General features: G+C 38.8%; 1 protein-coding gene across 1 annotated transcript in view; it reads left to right on the top strand.

Annotated features, from left to right (window-relative positions):
* The window catches only part of CRCP (CGRP receptor component), a 29,927-nt gene extending 18,384 nt beyond the window's left edge, over nucleotides 1-11,543 (top strand). Inside the window, 2 exon segments of the mRNA XM_009978214.2 lie at nucleotides 2,322-2,379; nucleotides 10,670-11,543. Coding sequence (XP_009976516.2) covers nucleotides 2,322-2,379; nucleotides 10,670-10,813 — 202 coding nt within the window. The 3' untranslated portion in view covers nucleotides 10,814-11,543.
* The last annotated feature ends 2,077 nt before the right edge of the window (nucleotides 11,544-13,620 follow it).

Genomic DNA, 13,620 nt, shown 5'->3' with positions numbered 1-13,620 from the left:
ACATCACAAACCCCTCTGGTATAATGAAGCTCAAAGTTTGGTATCAGCAAAGCTGTTGTCTTCGCTGAGCCGCGGAGTCTCCCGTAGTCCTATTCCCATCACTAAGTCACGTGCAGTCACGGACATTTGAGCTGAAGAAGTTCTGTTAGATCATCCAATCTGTGGTAATACAGGATTTTTCCTCCAGGTGACATCAGCCAGGAAAATTTTATGCCTTTATGGGAGACCCTGGGGCTGTGAGTTACAACGTCTGTGTTCTCCTGAAAGCCACTCACAGGTCCAACAAACCAGGAGGAAACTCTTCAGAATCGGTTTGAATATGCATTAAAGATGCCTTTTAAATAACGATAAATTCCAAGCTTTAATTCTTCAAAATTGTAGTTCACTACTGTATCACAGACTGGAAAATCGTGCATGTTAGCCATCAGTTCTCACTTTAACGCGTGAATGTGTGCGATAGCAGCACTGCATAAACATAGGTACCTGCTAGGAGAGGCTGTATATTGAGTAATAATCAAGATCCCACTCTTCTCCCCAAAAAAAGTATGTTCAAGTTAGTTTACTCATTATATCTATTATTATTACACTGGAATTGTGTGTTTTATTATAAAAGTGCATTTATTACTATTTATGCCCTTTTAAACATCTGTTTTATCTTTAGGAGTGTTGTATTATTGTGCTTTTCTGTTCTAAAACACAAAGATCGACTCAGATCATTAGTCATACCGCTATTATGTGGTCAATGTTAATGTTTTGATCTTCTGAAATTAGTGAAATATGCATTACTGGCGTATGACAGCTGTTTTTTCTTTGTTTTTGGAGTGATTTGTGTTTAAGTAGGGTGTAAAATTAATAATTTTTCACTGCAGAGCTATTGCCTAAATGTTGTGGTTTGAATTTAAAGAACATACTTGTTTGATCACATCTTCCAAAAAAAAAATTCTAAATGTAAATGAAATTTTCTCCGTCATACTCCTTTTTTTCCTATTTTAATGATCAAAGTGTTTAAATGGACATTTGTGAGACCTTGAGATTTCTTGACAAGAAAGTAGAGCTGATAGCTGTTTGGTGAAAATGAATCCAGAAGAACAGTGAGGCTGGGTGAGCTTAGTGATGATTCTGAATGTATCTGGAATTCTGCCACTGGCTTCAGTGGTGCTAAACCGTCCCTCTGCATATTGAAGGGTTTTGTGTTTAAGTACCACAGTCAGACAAGTTTTACTGACTTCTCCCCCTCGTAGGCAGAGGAGAATGGAACTGGACAATTAAAAATACAATTGCAATGTGGTTTGTATCTAAAGTCAAACCAAAAGGAGCTAATATTGACTGAAGTGCTTTTGTGCTCACGGCGCAGGACTGCGAATCTGAACGCACAGAGTCGCTGTCTGTCCGCCTTAGAGTGTGCACAGGTGATCAGAAGTGTTTGAATTAATGAATTATCACTTGTCTTTTAAACCACAGTAAGTGACCATACTTTTACATCTCAGGCACTGACTGAGGGTCGTGAGGGATTGGGTTTTTTTTGGCATTTTCTGTGTCTTTGCTGCCTTGCTGTATGTGGTTGTACAAGTCTTTGTGGGACTGTGTAGTCAATCAAGTCAAAAACAACCCAGGAAAAAGAGGTTATCCTTACAGCCCAGCTCAGTCTCCCACCTGGTTTGCTGCATGGTGCCCAGCAGTTTTAGAATCTGCATGGGAACAGAGATGAAGATATATTTTTGCCTAGAGATACATGTGTAAAAGTATGGCCTCAGCCCATTGCAATAATGTATGAAAAAATGCATTGGCCTGAACCATATGGGTTCACACAGCGCGTGGGTTTTTTTGAGTGGTTTCAAGCAGAGGTGTTTTTTTTTTAAAAAAAAATAATTTTGCATTTGCGGTGGGCTAAAGGAATAAACGAGTTATTGCCATTTGGCTGATGGATTGTAACTTCTTAGGTGTGATAATTGTTGTTGTGGTCCTGTGTTCATAGCAAAAGAGTCTGTGATCTTTCACAAGTTGTTTAGCATCTCTGTACGGCGTTAAACAAAGCAACAGTGCATGTTAATTAATGCTCCTGCAGTAATGAGCTAAGGGGCTCTGCCTTGCCACCTTAGACTAGAGGTGGCAACAGCACTGTGTCTAAACACACAAGTACAGGATTTAAAATCCAAATTATCATGGCGATTAAACCTCACTGCAAACTCAGTCAGAATTATTCTTGGCAGGGGCGTTTCATCCCTAAGTTATCAGGAATGTATTTGCATTTTACCAGCCATTTGAGGAGACCCTCAAATTATACAGTAATATGGATTGGTTTATGCTTTGCTTTTAAACAGGGCAGAAAAGCTCCAGTTGCTTAACCACAGGCCTGTGACAGCAGTTGAAATACAGCTGGTAAGTAACAACACTCCTGAGTGTGCAGAGTTTAAATGAAAGCAGCTTTAACCTTGAAGATCAGATGAATAATTACTTTCTCATGGTCAGTGATTGAATATATCCCTTTATGCACATCCTTACATTCATGGTTTCAAATCCACTCTGCTTCCTCTCTGAGACCTCCTTGGAGACTTGCCCATCTTTCTCTCAGGCAGATTCTCCACCTCTGTTTGCTTGTGTCACATATGGAAAATGCCCAGTGCAGTCATTAGAGGTTAATTACAGTATTGTGAGTACGAACATGTTTAACCTGAGTCTTTTTACTGCTGCTCTGTAATCCAGTACTTCGCTTTTTGACAGCTGTGATGGTTGTTTTGATGGCAGGGCTTTACGTTACAGGAAAACCAAACATGCTGAAAAGGAATGAGTAATGACTGACAGGGAATTCTGAGCAGTGGTGCAGAATGAGGAATAGATATAAACAGACTTTCTGATGGAAAGTAGCCATTATCATTGTTTTTTAAACAGAATTCTGGTGTAAAGAGGGATTGTCGCTAAATAGCAATAAATTGTTATATTCTCTGAAGTATCTCCTTAGGAGTACAAAATCCTGTGGTAATAGAGAGATTATTATAATATGGATATTCTTTTAATAAAGAACATCTGTTTACGATCTTATCCTGAAACTGAACTATGTAGTAACAGGATCATATTTTGCTGCAAAAAAGGAGAGGATTAAAGAGGTACCAGTAGGACTTTGTTTATTTTGTAGCCAGGGAGTAGACGATATAATGCAGAAGGTGTCTCATAAAAGAGTGCCTCTAGCTGAGAAATTAATACTGTGTTTTGTAATTGGAGGGATCAGTGTCAGTCACCAACCCAACCAAGAGCATTAAGGCTTCATGAGTTTTGCTTAGGAAGTCAGTCAGAAGCGATGATGGAGAGCCTGTCTCATACTTTCGTTAGCTTCATGTGCTTAGACAGAGATTTATTTTATTCCCGTATAGGCCATATATGGCCTTTTTTTCTCTTTTGTTCTTTAAATGCAATAATCTACTGCTGCTTTCAGGTGACTGTCGTTTTGTCTGTCTTTTCCCTCCTCCCCTCATTATCCTACCTAGTTCCTCATTATCTTCCCTATCCGTAAAATATTAAAAATAGTTTTGCTCCTGTGTCATGTTTGAAGTCCAGGATGCAAGTGTAAGAAATTTGGGGCATTATATTAGAAGTCAGGTTTCTGTAGAGTGTCATGCTTTAGATATTCCAAGGTTTATAGTGTCAAAGTTAGATAAAACTCATTGCTAAAACTTCTAGAATACAGATATGAGATTTGGGTTCAGTGTCAGCCCGTTATTGGTATGTAACCCTCTCTAAGGATCAAAAGCAACTTCTGAAAAATGTAATATTCATACATTTGGGGACTAACCTGAGTTTGCATCATCATGGAAGTATTTGGCATGCAGTTACTTCTGTTCCATTGCGATACCCCTGTTATTCCCAGGGCAAGGTTCTCTAAAACTAGTATTACAGTAAAATGGGTTGACTCGGGTTGTTAACACTGTGTTGAATTAAGCCTCCCCAAAACTGCATTACACTTACTCTTTCATCAAAGTATATTGAAGTCTTTTGAGCTCCATAACTGCTGGGAAAGTGCAGGCCATTTTTCTTAGTGAAATACAGAGAGTAGGAGTGATAGCAAGGAAACGATTTTGCTGTTTGATTGCTGTCTTGAATCATTTTGGTTTCTGGTGAGGACAGGGGAAAGAGATTGTAGCAGTGCGAAGTTTTTGAACACAGAAAACTTCTGTCTTCTCTGAGCATCTTGGAGTATAAAAGAATGCAGAGCCGTGGAGGCTACCGGCGTTTTCTTCTTTGATGTCAGTAGGGAGAAGGTTACCCAAACGTGGGTTTTGTGCAGGCAGGTCGATTCACTGCGGTCGATGGATGAGAGACAACCTGCAGAGAAGTGAATACTAGGTCTGAAATCGCCTTGATTTTCATTGAACTTGCCCCTGCCACGCACAAGCTTTGAGTCATTCCTGGAATTGAAATGAGAAAGAAATGCTGATGAAAAATTCTGACTACTCCATATAATATAGGCAAATCAATCTCATTTTTAAAAAGCGAGCTTTGGACAAAGTGCCAAACAAGCCATATCTCTGTCTCTCACTTACTCAAATAGTTTTGATGTCTCAAACTTTTACTCAGTGCTGCCCGTCCGTGAAGTGGAGTCAAATTTGCTGATAGCTGTTTAATAGCTGATGTGAGAGGATACTTAATATTTACTCCTGCTTGTTGCTTTTTTGCCTTTTCAGTTTTTGGTTTTTGCTTTCCCTCTATAAAATTCCATGCCTTTAGTTGTATGCAAGCAATAAATCAATTTTGATAAAATTACATTTAAGCTAAAAAGCAAATTTATGTTGTGATCTTTTGATCTCAAGTTCTTTTGTCTTTATGCATAAATCGCTGCGTTGTTCATGTTTGTCTTTCCCGGACTGTGGGCCAGGATTTATTTTCAAACAACAATAGCAACGAAAGGAGCATGAAATTCTAATTCATATCCCACAGGGTAAAACACTGTACACATTGCAGTTATCTTGACCTCCTGTTTTAATCTTTAACATATGTTGTTCCTGGCTCAGTGATGCACAAAGGAGGCAAAAAAAGACAGTCATGTTGATCTAACCATGGCAGTGCTGCAGCTTTGCTTAGTGCTGAACCGTGGTGGGCTTGAAGATTGAGCATCGTCTTTTCTAATTATCAAATTGCTCCACATTCTTCTTTCTGAATGGAACAGTAGATTTTAATTCTGTGCTTTTTAAAACTCGATCCCCATCTCGGAGAGCTTTGTACCTTGCGATATGTGCTTTGCATAACGAGCCTGGCAGATTGTCTTTTATCGTTGGAAAGAAAATAATAATGTAGAGTATTCTTCTGGAAAATGGAAGATGTTAGAGGATTTAAACGTTTTATTTTCTCAACAATATATTTTGCTTCCCACTTTGCATACTTGGTTAATTATCTCTGAGGGACATTAATCCGATCATTCAGTCTTTTGCTTTATTTCTTTTTTATGCCCTTTTTTCCTATTAGCATGTCGGTGCTGAACAATTTCAAATTACTGCTCAAAGGAGGAAATAGCAGTCATTTTCTCATAAAATATGTACCTCCTACACTGGAGTTAAATTATGTGCTTGATAGCTTTGGAAGTGATCAGAATCCTTGTTTCCTTTATTACCGTAGTTTACTGATTATTTTTAAAATAGAGTTCTTGGCTTATTATTCAAATCAACAATAGCTTTTAACTCACAGCTTGTTCTGTTCTATGATGCTGAGGTTTGTTACTCTCAAATGTTACTTATCTGTGAGACAGGTTCTCAGTTCTTTCAGAACTTTTTAAGGTTCTTCAGTGTGACTTCATTTATTCTTCAACATTTGCAGTGCATTGTCGTGTCTCGGGAAGCTAAATGAAATAAACATTAGCATTGAAAGCTTAAAAGAAGCACAGTGAGGATGATGAAGTCTCTTATACTTTGCTTTTACTTGGGTAGGCAGAAAAGATGAGGTATTTTTATCGTTTGGGAAGGCACATTCCTAAAATGTTTGTCCTTATTTCACCAAGTAAAAACAAAACAAAAAACAACCAACCAAAACCCCAATCAAAAAACACCCAACTAACCAAAAAAAAACCAAACCAGAAGACAAGTATACCTGTGTATATATGTCTGTTCATATTGTGCTTACATGTGTACATGGCACTGTGAACATACAGATTTCCACATTTATTTTATGAATAAACACTTTACTCTTTGAAATAATCGTGATAGTCAGGCTAGCTGTTATTTTCTGATTCACTTTCTCAATAAATAAAATCTTTCAAAGCTTCTGAAATGACTTTCTGCCATGAGAATTTATCAGCAGGTTTTAATGTGACTTACTGCTTAATGTAATTCTATTATTACATTCTGATTTGGTAATTATGATGGTTTTGTTCCTCTGAGAAATTCACGCACAGTGCTCGATTGAAAAAAGCTGCTGTTAAAATGTGCAGCTGGGAAAGGCTGCATGGTAGTAAAATATTCCACGCACACGTTTGTTTAATAAGCACAGCTCTGGTTCCCAGTAGCGGTTGCGTTACTGGGCAAGGCATCTGCCAGTGTTTAATTCTGCAGTTGACGAGCAATTTGTCTTTTCAGTCTCTTGTCGCAAGACTCGGTGGTGGATGTTGGATGTGTGCTGTGTTTGCTGCATCAGAAAGCCCGGTGGATCTGGAGAGGCTGAGCAGAATCGGCATCCTTTTCTCAACATACTCTCCATTTAATAAACGTTTGCCTAATTTTAAGCTTTAAGTCCAGTTAAGATAGCTAGGACCTCTTGAGGACTTGAAATTAAATCAGTACATAAGCTGTGGCTCGACAGTTGTAGGTACAAGGTGCTTAAGGAGGTGCAGAGTTGGTTATTACACTTCTAAATAAAGGTGACATTGCTTTCAGAGGTGAGCAGTCCAGCGGCTTCTGCTGCCTTCTGAATATTTTGTATATATTCCACAATTCTAAAGATCTGGATGTTTTTATCAATACATTTATCAATAAAGTAAGAAGCAACTCTAGGTACTGAGGCTTGAAAGGTACATACTAGCTGCAGGGGGAACATGCCTGTTGGGTTTTTTTTTTAGCTGTAAGAATTTTATGCCAATTAAATGACCAAATGAAGTTTTCCTGCTTCCTTCCTTGATTGCTTGTTTGGTCTTCATGTAGATGATCTCGTTTAGAGCATTAGCTGGGAGGGAAATGAAGTGTGAAAATTGCTTACTGTATGACCATATTGCAATGAGCATTTAATAACTAGCTTTTACTAGTTTGAGTGAAATAGAAGTTGTTATTGAGGCCTGACTCGACTGAGTTGATCTTGACCACGTAGATGCATTTCCTAGAAAATACATCCTGTACCTGTGCATGAATGGCATTGATATGCTGCAACATTTGCTACAAAAGTACTGTAGTTATTTTACTCTCATTTGTGCTACTGTAACATTGTCCAGTTCTGCTGCTTTTGCAAACCCCTGAATACTGAAAATATTCAGCAAAGTTGGCTGATGATACCCTGCACTTTGCATGTGGCATCTGTGAGGATAATCTATTTCCATTGGGCTTATGTGGCACTGCCAACATAAACATCTTATGTCATACACTTATTAAAAACATTTGCATTTTTGTTTTCCTTAGTATAAACTTTGCATTCCTGACTGCTTATGGTTCGCATCTGTTGCTTGAGCAGTTTCAGCCAACTGCAAGTTAGAGGTTAGCAAGGCTTTTTGATAGATACTTTTCATATATTGGTAAAATTCTTGCTGGAAAAGTAGGCACTTGAATACAACTGTTTCTTTTTGCCTCTAAGGCTTTTTCTTACGCATAATTTCTCTTCTGAGCATCATAACACTATTTCCTAGTACGATCAGCAGCAAAGGTATTTTGTGTTGTAGTTGTAAATCAGAAGATTGTGCGAACATCTGTTGAATCTAGAATGAGCCTCTGCATGACCTTCTGTTTCCCTTGATAATTTGTTTTCCTTTAGGACAGTTTCATTTGTCTCTTTATCTACATGCTCTCTGTGCTTAATTTTTGAATTTTTCCTTTCAGCATGCTGCTTTGCTGCTTCCTAATTGCTTATGTTTTCATAATTCACAGCTCAGGCTGTTTCCCTGAAGAGTGAAAAAAATTGATTTTTATAGCTTATGCTTTTGATCCTTTGAACTCTTGAATAGTATCACACCAAGTAGCGCTGAAGCATCGTCTTGAATAATAAGGTGCCCATCCTGCCAAATGGGGATTTTTGCCTATCGGTAATTCCTGGTGTGAGAGCTGGCAGTGAGGATGCACATCTCAGAGGCACCGAGAGGTGAGCCCTTGATGAATTTGCTGCAGTAATTTAAGGAATTACCACTTTCCTCTGGCAGAGACTACAGATCTGTTAACAGAAGGGAATTTGGAGCTACTTTACCCGCTCCTCAGTGCAGTATCCATCTTTAAAGAAAGATGTTTTTCTCAATAGTTTAATGAGACATCAGTTACAGCACCAATGCATCTAAAACATGAAAGACTACTTTCTTTCATCATCTTGCTGGCAAACTGTGATTTCTTGAACTGCCAGAGCAACCACCAGAGCTCATCTGTCAATGTCCCGAGTCGTACCTGCAGTTTGCCAGTCCTGCAGGCTTCCATGTTCAGCCAGTACAGATGACATCACTGTGATTGGTCATATTGGGAGTTGGGGCATTACTCATTTGGCACTCAGGGGCACCTAAGAAGCAGTGATTAGACACTCATGTAAGTGTATTGTGCCTTAAATGCAGAAGTTGAGAAAATCTTGAAATCACTTTGTATTATATTCCAGTTCTAATGAAATCCTTGCATTTAACTCTGGCTACTCGAAGCAAACACCTAAAGGAGAAAGTGTTTGGAGAAGAAAAGGAAAGGAGATATATAAAGAGGGATAAAATTTAAATGAGGAAGAGGGGTGGACTTCATTTCATCCAATAACTCAAATCTAAACCAGACAAGGTGCTGTTTTTCTGAAGATCAGGAAGCAGTGGGAGGGTAACAGATGCAGGAGACATTGGCCACTAAGAGATAATTCATTCTGCCTTGTGATACTGCCTGTCCAAACGATGTGGGCTTTTTCTTTATACAGTTCCTGCTGCTATGGGGCTGTCACCTTTGAAGTTCAACGTAACAGTAATTAATAATGCTATAATCCAGTCCAAAAACCAGGCTGATAATCCTCTATGAAACTTAATAGCATAGGTCATCTGTAGAGTAATGGCTTTGTCGGCAGTGTTGGCAACAGAGAGTGTATTTACGTGCTGGAACATACTTTATTGTATCGTGTTGATGCTCCAAGGTATGCTAGTCAAGCTGCTGAGATGATCACCTCTGAACTGCAGTCTAGCAGGCAATTATCTGGTACCACTTCAGTAGCCGCAGCCGTTGCTTACGCGTAAGGGTAACGTTAGGGAGCTTTTCAGTGTATTTTAACTTGTAGCATATAGTGTAGCAGCTGGCGGTAATGAGAGCCAGGGCTGTTTTTCAAGCCAGGGTCCTACAGTAGTTCTTGAACTAACTGGAGTTTGAAAGCCACTCCGCAGAGAATTTCATCCTTTGATCAGGATGGTCCCCAGAAACAGTCGTTTGCAAATGGATATTCACTGTCTGCCTTTTGCTGCACGAGTGGATTCTGGCGTGCTTGCGTTCCTCTCGTCAAGTATCTGCGGGTAATGGCTGATGAAAGATGATCAGATTGTGCAAAGAGGGCTCAAAGGATATTGAAGGAAAAAAAAAAGTTAATTGAATATACCACTCTGCTTTTTAGAAGGCAAGATGCATATGAATAGCTGACAATTTGTAGCTAGAGCTGATTAAACCTGTGTTGACTTGGAACCATAATTAATATAAATCACTGCTCTTCAAAGGACGTTTTAAAGGACTTTGTATAAAAAAGAAAATCTCAAACCCCGCAATCCTAATTGGTTTCATTTGCGTTTGAAGAGTTCATTTGGCTTCATTTTCCAGTCCTCTGACAAGCTTTTCCTTTTAACAGCTGCCTATAAATTAGGGCAGTTGTTTTTACTAGTAGCAGTGATATAAGAGTTCCCACAGCTCCACAGTTGAGAGTAGGTCCCTAATTAATCTTATGGAATTTTATTGTTGATTCGTGACAGCATGTTTTGTGTTGATCAGAGCTTTTATATGCCTTTATATTCAGGAATCTCACAGTCTAAGTAAATTCCAATAAAGTATGGCTGCTTTAGGCTTAGATGGCTGCTTTTATGGCCTAATTGTTTATGGTGTAGGTGCTGGATGAGATACCACGGTTCGGGTAACAACTCGCAAGTTATCTCATTTCAGTTCTTGCATGAAAGCACAGGAACTTTGAAAAATAGCTCTGGAAGGCAGCTCTGCACATGAGCTAAATGAAAAGTGGCTCAAGATACTGATGTGTCGGTTGGGAGAGGCCGCAGGAGAAACCAGGGAGGAAAGCCTGTTCCGAGTGTGTTCCTCTCCTTGTTGTAAAGAAAGCAGGGTCTCATTATGGAGTGCCAATTGTTGTGGTTAACAATGGAGCTCTTCTTTCTTTTTTTTTTTTTTAAATATTGTAAGAGTTCCACTTTGTAAAATGCTTCTGTAATGAGCTCAGACAATGTCTTGCATCTGTTGAAATTAGGATTTCCCAATTAGTTGAGTTCCTCTGTTTGAAGCTGAGGAAGGAAGTATGGATTTAATGATTATAATAGGTTGTTTTTGACCTGCAGATGGTAGAAGAAAGCGAGGAAAGACTAACGGAAGAGCAGATCGAGTCACTACTCCATACAGTCACCAGTATTCTTCCAGGGGATCCGGACGAACAGCAGAGAGACTCGGCCATGGCAACAGAAGACAAAGGTGACCAGGCATAAGAGGCATCTAGACCAAAGCTGGCAACCATTTCAGCAGAGGAGAATCGGCTAATATTTTTCTGATTTTTACTTGATACCAGTTTAATCTCGTTTTGGGAATCGTTGTAAAATATGTTACAATTTTTATTACTCAGAGGTGATGAGGGAACCAATTGTTTACAAGAAAGCATGGAAAAGGACACTATTATTTTGACATTTTGTCATAAATGGGGATGGTAGTAACTGAGTTTGGAATGTAGCAGTCTGAGAAATTATGGGTCGCAGAATCTGAAGCTTTTGTATTTTTTCCATTACCCATATAACAGCTGTACATTTGAATACAGCTGGCAATGTTTTAATTATCAGAGCAGTACTGTAATTGTAATTGCTTTCATATGCTTTCAAATTGCCCAACTGGTTTTCAGAGTACAGTCTACAACGCGAAGCCAACTTTTGGAGCTGTTTGTGGAAAGGGCTGTTTTCAGGGATCAGTACATAGAGTGACATACAAGCACTGCTTGGTGTCTGGCCAGACAATTTCAAGTAGCTTTGGCATCGTGGAAGCGAGAGGATCTGCTGGTAGGGTAACTATTCTCAAGGGTGTCTGACAGTCTGTACTTGATAAAAGAGAGATCCAGATCATCAGCTAAATCAACATAGTGCCACTGGCATCAGCTGCATTGGACGAGTTTACAGAAGCTGAGGCTCTGGGCTCAGACGCTAAAGCTCTTAGTGGTACAAACAGAAGAACTTTTAGACGTGAGGTGTGTATTTTTCCCTTTGAATGTTTGTTCCGATATTTATATATAGACAAGTCACAGTCTTGTGAACGTGCTGTCGACCGTGGAATAAATGAATGAGTCAACACTGAAGTGAAGTCCTAATCTGGTTTAGAAGAAAGAGAATCAGTCCTGATTGAAGCAGAATTTTTTATGTACTGAGCTTTTGTCTGATTAAAGATTTCAGGATCAAGTATTTAATGTTGAAAGCATTGATGATTATAATAAATCTTTTGTGTATATATACATGAAGTCATGAGTTACACATGGCACTGGTTTTATACAGTGACTGCAGACTATTCTTTTATAATAATTATAAGATACTGGAAATAGAAATAAAGTTTGAAGTACATCCTGGGAATTTTGTGGCTTATAGAAAAGATAAAAGACCTTGAATCAGAATATCTGACTTTTTTTTTTTTTTTTCCTGCTTCTGTCATGGTTTTATTTTGTGTTTTTATGCAAAGAATTTACGCATTCTGAGCTTCAGTTGTGCTGTATATGAAAGGGAGTGATAACTTCCAGTGTCTGGGGGATTTATGATACACATTTCCATGATATTTTAAGCTTCTTTGATGTTTGGAGAGGAAAGGAAATTATTGGAAAATATATTTGTTACCCCTTAAACGTAGTTTATCTTAAATGCATTCCAAGGCTGAAGACTAAAGGTACATTTTGACTGGGTAAGTATAGTATTAGAGGAGAAAAGTCCTTGGTGGTTTTTGCAATACGTCAATATATATTTTCTCTCTAAAGGGGCAACAAAACAAAAGAGATGAGTAGAGCATGTCACAGAATGATGTGAAATTAATTTTAAAATTAGCATTTTTACTCTTCGCAGTCACTGGTGGTGTTTGACATCCCGTGGCCTTGGGCTGCCAGTGTTTACGTTTTTATCTGTTGTCCTTTTCTAAAATTAAGTTACTGAAGCATGTTCTAAACTTATGAAAAGCAGATGGAAGCAGATTGCAAGTGTCTTTAACCAGCAAGAGTATTTTAACAGATCTCTAAAGTTGGATGTTCCATCTTGGGAACTGCTGATTTGTTATCTTAATGGATTTTTGCCAGCATCCATGTTGTCTTCTGTTGTATACATATTGTACAAGATATAAGAACCCCTTCACTTGCTATTTTATTTAGCCTTTTTATCAAAATTAGTTCCAGATGAATGCACATACAAAATTTTGTACAAATGCATGGATAGCTTATTCAGTCTCAATTAAGATACGTAAACTATCACTTCCCTAAAAAAGCAATACTAAGTAACATTTGAAGGCATCTGGGATTTTGACATCTGCATTACATCAAGAAATCTTTTTTTAAATCTACTGTCTGTGCTCTCTGACTAAGTGCAGGTGAGGAGTTGCTCTGGCTCTGAGAGCAGGTTTCACGTTGTGTTGTTTACTCTCGGGTGCGTTATTTGAAAACCTCAGACTCAGAAGTGGTTTATGGACAGCAAATGTCATTTTGCTTATGTGATACCGTTTTTCCGGTGTCCTATATGTTACATAAAAGATCTGCCTGTCTCTCAAGGCTGCGTTTTTTGTGTTCTTGACTAATGAGTTACCTAACACGTAACTGTACTCTGCTAGTGCTTTTGCAGGAGACAAGAGGGCACGAGGAGAGCGGCCCTCTGATGCATCAGTGTACGAGAGAACATACGTACGTATTGGGTGCTTAAAAGCTCGGTCCATAATTTTGAGAAGAAAAGGGCAGAGTACTTGACACTTTCTGAATAGTTAAGAAGTAGGTATTATTAGTAGTATATTTATAGCTTTCTCATTTCTTGTGTGTTCCTTGCTTTTACTCTGTATCATGCATTTCGGTCCTGGCAGGCTGACAGCTCTGCTTACAGCAGCACTTGCACTCTCGTCGCTGCTCTGGGAGAAAGGGGAATGAGCTGCTAGAATTTACCTGAGGTTTCAAGCTCTTTGTGAGGTATTGTGGCTTCTCTTTCCATAAATTCAAGCCCAAGAAGGCCAGCTCTCCTTGGGATTGCTTAGCAGTCCTTGCTGGAGAAGTTTTATTAGCAAGAAGCTTTGTTTTATG

Source organism: Tauraco erythrolophus, chromosome 21 (genome assembly GCF_009769465.1).
Source record: "Tauraco erythrolophus isolate bTauEry1 chromosome 21, bTauEry1.pri, whole genome shotgun sequence".
Lineage (NCBI taxonomy): Eukaryota > Metazoa > Chordata > Aves > Musophagiformes > Musophagidae > Tauraco > Tauraco erythrolophus.
The sequence above is the reverse complement of the archived record's forward strand: the minus strand, read 5'-3'. Positions and strand labels throughout refer to the sequence as shown.